Genomic DNA, 8804 nt, shown 5'->3' with positions numbered 1-8804 from the left:
ATTCATGTTTTTAAACTTAAAAAAACCCCATGTAAGATACATTAGTAAAGCTGTAAATCTTGTTGTCTTTTATTAACAATGAAGAACCTGACAATGTATCTCGTCTGTACACAGAAATTCATACTACCACGTTCTAGTAAACGTTTTAGAGGAAGCCAATGAACAAATTATTACACATATAACTGGCCTACGATACTTAAAAAAATTTCATTAGAGGTTGTTTTACTCACAATTTACATATAGCATGTAGCATGTAAAATTGGAAACAGACTAGACCTAGTTTTAGAACTAGGGCCCTAATTTTATGAAGAAAGTCAGCTGAAAATGAAACATTAGATCATTAATTCATTGATAAGATTAGTGATCTAGAGGGCTTATTAAGTAATTAAAGGAATTAATTGAACAGTTTCAAAGAATAACGCTAGAGAATGTTCAGTTCTATTTAATCAAAAATTTGTTAGCTTGATAAGCTTGTTAGCTTGTTACAATATTTATTATCCATTCAAACGTACAGGGTTATAATCATATATTTATTAGAAACATAGCTTCCCTTCCAGTCTGAGTCTGCTTGCTACGTTAACATTAGGCTGATTACTTTTCGTTTGATTTGGAAGTCAATAATAAAAACATCACCTACCTGATCTGTACCATTCCTGCTTCTCGTATTTTAGTTATGTATTTATCAACAAAATTAGTTATGTAACTACATTTATTTATTTTTAAGGACAAGGCAAATGTAGACCTAGCTCTACAGTTCACGTGACCAGTGGCGTCATTAAATCTTTAGTTTTGTATGTAAAACATTGTCAAAAGTATGCTAAAGTAACGAACTGTTGAGAAATTTCATTGCTGTTGACCCATGTTTATTCCTTGGATTTTATTTTATTACGTCTCATTATTCCACGGGCGAATATGTATTATTATATATATTTTAAAATGATTTTAAAAAATACACTTTGGACATAAAAAACGGTGCTTTTCTATATTAGCTCATTACAGATAGACTTTATTAGTCAACAGGTCCTGACGTCTCTCCACCCAAAGTAATTAGTATTCTGTCTCTCTCTGTTGTCAGAAGTGATTGTATTCACCCTTCCTCGACACAATCAACCCTCTCATTGTACCCTCTCACCATTCACTGAATGTGCGCTGTATTTAATCAATTATGAAATAAATGTTTGAATTTTACCATATGCATTATTTATTAGTAGATACAAACTTTTACAACAATAGATGCTACTAAAGACACGATAAATATAAGGTTCAAATATAAACCACGATATTTGTTTAAAATAATCTAAAACATAATTAACTTGTCAAGATACAGGGCTTTTTCTAATGTAACGCTAATGACAATTTTAAATTGAAAATAGAGCTGAAATCTAATTGCACTAAATCTGTCATAATATGTTTATTAACTTTTGATACACAAGTAATAAAATACAACTAAGATAATGAAGCAATATTAAATTAATTGTAATGCCAATAAGGTCATTTTCGTAGTATTTCACTATAAAAACTTAGTGAAGCATAAATATTATGGGAATATCCTTCATTATTACATTATTTTTCAGAATGATATTAAACAAGAGTAACACTTATATAAGATGAGATATTAAACTATTTGTTTCAGTTAAATTATTATTTAAACTATAACTGACACTTGTGATTTAATATTATTTAACAATTTACTATATAGGTACTTGTTTCCTCTGCAAAAAATCTTGCATTATTAAGCACTCTAAACAAGCTTTTAATGTAAATTTTCTGAAATAAAGTCCTGTGATATAGTTTTCCGACGATATGTCTTATCAGTATAGTAATTATAATAAAAATTGAGAAATTATATTTACCTCTGGACAGCGAGGGCCAGGGTCAGCCAGATGGAGGCGGTGTGGAAGAGTGTAGGGACGACGTCATTCATGAAGGCCCAAGCGTAACATGCTCTCACTGGGGTGAGAGGCTTATAGTGGTTGCCGAACGTGTACATGTATAAGAGCCACGGGGCGGGGAACAACAATGTGAACATATCTGAGAGAGCCATCGCCATCAGCACGGCGTTAGTGGGCGTCCGCATGTGTCGCTTGCTGAGTACAACTACTATCAGCGTGTTGGCCACTATGGTGATCAGCAAGAGGAACGGCGCCAAATACATGGCAAATAGCAAATACAGCTAATAAGATACAGCAATATACAGCTAATAATTAGCAAATACAGATTTACAAAATTGAAAAACAGAGCTGAAATCTAATTGCACTAAATCTGTCATAATATTAGAAAAAGAATATATTATGTCTCATTAGAAAAAGGTGGTCATGTTATTAGTGGAACTAAAGCAGTTTTTACAAACGCCACTGTCTGTTAAATCTTTACTGTACAATCTCATGTATAGGGTATTTTGTATTTTTTCTGACGTTTGCTTCCAATGTTCATCGTTTAATATATTTTTGGCAATGAAGAATTTATGATTAAATTTATTGTTATTAATATCATATTTTAACTAAATATTATACGCCTAGACTAAATCGTGAAAGGTGACGTGGCGAAAACACAACTTCTGTTAATTAGAACATTTCCGGAAGTTTACCACATTTTAATGTTATACTAAATCAGTACAACACTTAAAACACTTGTAATGTCATACATTGCTCTAATGGTAAAATAATCTATGCCTAAAATCTATAACTATAATCTAGGTTACAATAAATAAATCATACCCCTACAATTTGACATGAATAAGGCACGAATAGAAAGTTTTAGTTTCAAATCGCAGAACACTTGATATAAAACATGCTCTTAAAGAATAAAATATTAATTTTGAAATCGTACTGATAATTAGACGTAACAATATATATATATATACACTGAAGGAATAACCACTGAAAATTCATATTATAAATCCGGAAAGGGTTTTCTTTACAATCCTTCCACCTTAAAAAACTAACTTAAAAAATATGTTATCCATATTTACTACTGGGAATACAGTTTTATCAAACGGAATTTGATACTCCTACTAGAAATATTGAAGAATGACATTTATCTCTTAAGAATTTAATAAATTCAATTTAGCTAGATCAAGTTCCTTCAGTTTAGAAGCTGCATTAATTATCATATTATTTTTTAAAACTGTATATACGAGCTTTTAAAATATTGCTTTTGGCCGTCTTATCTATTTAACAAGGGGTCTAATGTACATTGCCATTGGTTACGCTAACAGGACAATAAATATTATTAATGTTCAAAACGTTATACATGCAATATTATATAAGTGCCAAAATGTTAGAAGTAGATAAAAACAGTTTTTTTTACTAATATTTTAATATAAAGTTATAAGCATAACTGAATACTCGTTTTAACGTCTGTAATATCGGAAAGAATACTAGTGCGCCCATTTTTCTTTGCTAGTCTACATTTTAATAACATAATATATAATATATATAAGTATAAAATTATACTTATAATATATATATATATATATATATATATATATATATATATAATTTTGCTTACCAATTTAGTAACGTTACAGAGCAGTATCCCTGTTAAAATTATACAGTGCTGCATACATAAATATATGTTCTTTTAGATAAATGGTACGTTTTTAAAATTTCATGTAAAATTATAAACTAGATAATAATTCATTAACCAAATGTTTAAATTACAACCCTTTAACATTTCAAATATAATCATTTTTTTGTTTTGTTTTAGTGAATATTTAAAACAACACACAAACAATAAGTTTTTTATTCAAAAAGCTACAGCAAAACGCTGTAAAATGTCGTGTAAAACTTGCAGAGAATTGATATTGTCACGTGGCGAACTTAATTAAACCAACTATAATGAGTGACGGAAGTTGATGAATGATGAGTGAGTTATTGCTTCGTCATGATGAATGAAGCGGTAGCCGCGGCGAAAAGGGCAAATAATACTAATTTAAACAACCTGATAGTACCGATCATAATGCATGGTGAACATGATTAGCAATGGTATTTTACACAAGCAATGGTATTTTACAGATAGTATGGATTAGATTACAGCTCCCTCAAAACTTTTGATGAAGAGCTCAATATAATATCTATAACTTATGTCTATTCTACGTTTTGTATTCGTTGTAATAAACGAATAAAACCCCATTTGAATAAATTCACTTGGTGAAGAAACCTGTTCAATAAATCTTAATACTCGAACCCCACTATATAACTATACTAAAACAAATATTTAACTAATACACATTAAAAATATTTATGATTTCTATGAAATATAAAAATAATAATATCAAATTCTATTTCTCGAACGGCCAGTAACTGTACAAAGACTGTTTTCACAAAAAAAGTTTAACATTACAAATAAAGCCCGTCACCTATCTCAGCACGAAACACATAAAACATTTTTATTTTATAACATATATCCGTCAGTAATACTGCCCTATTCCTAGTAAAAGCTACAATACTGGAGTAGAACCATAGCCTGTCTATGGCTCAGTAGTAGTTAATACTCTTGGTTAGTGTCACAAATATTTCTGAACTGAGAACCAGGTAGTACTGTAGAGGTATTATACCTGGTTTTTATTGAAATCAATAAATGACATTTTACTAAGACATAACTTGATTTCAGGTCGCACTGGTTTTTCTTGAGATTGAAATCGTAAGGGTTGAAAAGAGTTAAAATACTGAAAATAATTATATTCTGATATAATTTTTTAGCTTGATACTCAAAACCTACCATATCAAACAAAACATAGTTGCACCACAGTCAAAAAAATTAATCAAAAATTTTAAATATGTACTCTAATATGTGTATATTGGTGTTCTGACACTGAGTCATCGTTTATTTACGTTTATTATGATTTATAAGTTAAGACAAATATAATCTGAGTAAAATTCGGTACTTTAATATGTTTAAAACTTTTAAACTTACTCCTTGTGATATAAAGAGAAAATATCGCGGCTGACGATCGATATATTTCTTATTGTACCAATTTCAAGAAAAGCCAGATTGTACGTCTACACAATCCGCATTGATCCTCGGCTACTGGACGTCATTTCCATGAATAAGCTGAATGATATTTATTTAATGGAACGCGATGGCCTCTGCATCGGCGTGGATTCAGGAATTCACTCTGGCCATCTCTAGTATGGGCTGAGTAATTAAAAATGGTTTTATGATTAAATAATCCTTCTTTAGAAAGGTTTTAAGTTTTATTTGCATATATTTATTTATTTATTCAAAAAACAAACTCAAAGGCGATATAATTAAACTGTATGTATTTTAGCGTGTTTTATCAAATATAAAGTTAACCAATGAACCTCCTCGAATTTATATACAAACTTTAATTATGAACATAATACGCACGTTTCTGTAAGAAACTAAGAACAATAAAATGAATTAGGCTTTACCTTTATTCACTTTACGCAATTGTGGCTGTGTCTACTTCAATGGTGCCTTATAAATTACTATACACATCACGTCTAAATAAAATCATACAAAACTGCTTTATTCTTTCCTTTTCGTAAACATACATTATTTCAGATGACAGAGTCTTTATTGTTTATAGTCAAATGTTCCAGCTTACGAATGAAATCGCATTAAATTTTCATATTGAGAAAATTTATAGTATCAATTTAAGTATCTTATACAAACTTTCTATCTAATCCATAATATTCTAATTCTATGAATAAGCTTTTTATTTTATAGCATATATTAGATTTAATACGTTTCTTTTTGATAGATAAAATATATAAAATTACATTTAGAATTATAGTTTTTATGTTGTGGTGCATTTGTTTTGAGATTTTATTTATCAAACCAACTGAATGTGGGGTATTATTTTCTATTACCATCTTTTTTATATAAACGGAATGACTAAAGATTTTTGGACTTTCTTTGTTCCACTCCACTACTTTTAATTTCTGAATGCGTGTTAACCCATATTTAGTAAAAAAACAAATTCCGACTGATGAAATTTTTCGATATAAATAGTCACGAGGGGATAAAAATCAGTCCCCTCGTCCGATATCCCTTGTTATAATTGGAGTATTTTCATTAAGAACTTAATTTTAAAGTGACGATCCATCGAGTTCAATTTTAGAATAATTCAAAACTTCACTTCAAAACTTGTCTCAATTATGTCACGGAGTAAAGTCTCGACCTAAACTAGACATCAGTAATAAATTTTATGAGGCAAATTGGTAATATCTAAAAATCCAGATACATCTCAGAGGGTGACTTTCATTTTCTACTATTTACTTGACCAACACTTTCAATCGTATTGATTGTTAAGGTTGTTAAGGTATTGATTTCCCCAACCGAATTCTTTGAAGTTTCGAACAACTATTTATTCTAGCCAAATATCCACTTTGCAAAAAAAATGTCTATTATATATTTGGCTGTGATAGTGCTTCACCCATCTTTGTTCTTCAAGAGTTCTGAATGTAACCACTACAAATTTACATAAAACATTTCTAAAAAAGAATTTATTTATTCTAAAATGAATTATACAATAAAACTCAGCTCATATTTCTAAGCTTTCGTGCACAGTCGAGGATAGTAGAAACTACTACTCAAATCTATACCCGCACCACAGTGTCCCACAAACTATCTCGTAGAGAAGGTAAGACTTGGTATTACGAGAGAGCAAAGTACACGAGAAACAGATTGGGGATATTATCTGTTATAGCTGTTTAAAAATCTTGTGGTTATTGATCAAGTAATATCATATTATAACGCAACAAATCGCTTGTACAACAGTCACTCCATGAATAATAAACACTAAAATAAGATCTTAGTTCTAAATATAAAACTATTCTACGTAATGAGTTAGCCTATAACGTGAGGTGAAAAAGCATGCAATTACCTATTTGTTCAGTTTAAACATTTTCACATTTTCATATGTAGTAAGTTTTAAAACAAATTCTAAACATGAGGAGTATTATAAAATAATTCTTTAATGAAGTATCCTGATAAATTATGAAAAAAATGATTCAAATATTTACTAAATTCTATATTATTATAAGGATGATGGCAACTACGACATTCTTCACTGTATTTCAAGATGTAAGCTTCCAGAGATGAGCAATTTGTTCAGGATAAACAGTACGTTTAAGGCATGATTTCAGTCTATGATAAAATGATTTTAAATTTTATGAAAATGATTTATTCCCATCGGTATTTTAACAAATGCCAATTGAGTGATAAGCCAAGAATGTTTACTTAGGTAATAAAAGGAGGTATACAATTGTAATTTAACATGAATAAAATTATAATGAATAAAAATTACAGTCATTACAGTATGTTGCATGTTGTTAATATGACCTGAGACGGATTAATTTTATTGTTTTATACAATATTATTTGAATAGTTTAATTTTTTTTTTATGTATTCCATATCATATTGTGTTTTATTATAAGATTCATTTACATTTAATCATCATTCATTACAAGTTAAGGGCGACCACTGGAGGAACTAACTTTTAGTTGTATATGTAAGAATCGACTACTAGACAGCACAAGAATTCAAATACAACGATATGAGTCTTTTGCGTTTCTTTTTTATTTACATTTCAAATAACGTGTCACAGAATAGGAGTTACAATTTTACATTCAAAGTTACCCTCTTTTCCAGCTTTGAAAGGGGGGAATATTTTTATGCTTCAAAAAGTGCAAAAAAGCATTTTAATAGATATGGTAAATATTTTACATCGATAACTCAATTCGATTGAAATATATCCAGGAGTATCAGACTCAATTTAAACCTTGTAAATTCTTGAAAGTCACAAGAAGGCAAACTTTAAATTGGCGTCAAAAACATAATTCTTTGGAACAAAAAATGCTCGTACATGTGCAAACCTACGAAAATGCGTGCGAAACCTCGAGTAACTGGTAATGTTTTATATTCAAGAATGAAGTGTTATATAGAACTAGAGAGAGAATTGGTGGATCGCATGAGTTGTGGCGCGTAACCTATTGCACACTTATACTACTTTAAAGTTCCTAGTCGCTGTTCAATTATATCGTTATCAGTAATCTATGATAAACAGTATATATGTATATTAAAAACAGCAGAAAAATATATAATCTGATATAATAACTCTCAAAACCGTCCTACAACTTAAACAATTTTGTATCTTATATATTTATTTCCCTGACTCCAACAATATATTAGAACAATTAATTTGTCTACGTGATTGTATAGTTTTGTTACAGTTTAACCTTATATTAAATCAGCTCTTGAAATATGACCCTGTGACTGACGATTCCTGAAATCTGGAGTCTTGTTCGTATCATATTGTCAAAGAAAGTCGGTGACGTAGAAGCTCAAAATGAACTTTTACATTATTTTGACATTAGACTCACCAATATTACAAAAATTAGTGTATTATAGTTGAAGAATTATTTTGATCGTCTCATCAGGTGCACAGTTTCGTCCAATTATATATTTTAGACACGATCTCCTAGGAGAGGGGATCAACTGAATTTTATACACATAAGTTAGTTATGATAGGAAGGCTAAAACCATACTGAGTCGAAGATTATATGTGTATATGTGTATGTGTGTGTGTGTGTGTGTGTGTGTGTGTGTGTGTGTGTGTGTGTGTGTGTGTGTGTGTGTGTGTGTGTGTGTGTGTGTGTGTGTGTGTGTGTGTGTGTGTGTGTTTAATTAATGTACTCCGCTTTATTTACTTTGTTAATAAGCATGTTAAAAAAACCATAAATTAAAATTATCCCCTTTACATAAAAATCTTTCATTGAACTGTATGTTTCTTGTCCGAATATAGACACATTTTCCTCCGTACCTTCCATCTAGAT

The 8804-nt window shown here is 29.9% G+C and overlaps 1 protein-coding gene across 1 annotated transcript; it reads right to left on the bottom strand.

Moving 5' to 3' along the window:
• Nucleotides 1-1849: 1849 nt before the first annotated feature.
• LOC124370450 (sex peptide receptor-like) lies at nucleotides 1850-2155 on the bottom strand. The gene has a single exon (XM_046828735.1). It carries the CDS (start codon nucleotides 2153-2155, stop codon nucleotides 1850-1852), a length of 306 nt encoding a protein of 101 aa, XP_046684691.1.
• Nucleotides 2156-8804: the final 6649 nt, after the last annotated feature.

The sequence above is a fragment of the Homalodisca vitripennis genome, unplaced genomic scaffold (assembly GCF_021130785.1).
Source record: "Homalodisca vitripennis isolate AUS2020 unplaced genomic scaffold, UT_GWSS_2.1 ScUCBcl_180;HRSCAF=1520, whole genome shotgun sequence".
Lineage (NCBI taxonomy): Eukaryota > Metazoa > Arthropoda > Insecta > Hemiptera > Cicadellidae > Homalodisca > Homalodisca vitripennis.
This window is presented reverse-complemented; position numbering and strand designations above follow the sequence as displayed.

Excerpts from the sequence above, each read along its gene's own strand:
- LOC124370450 (XM_046828735.1), bottom strand. The coding sequence starts at position 2,155 with ATGTATTTGGCGCCGTTCCTCTTGCTGATCACCATAGTGGCCAACACG.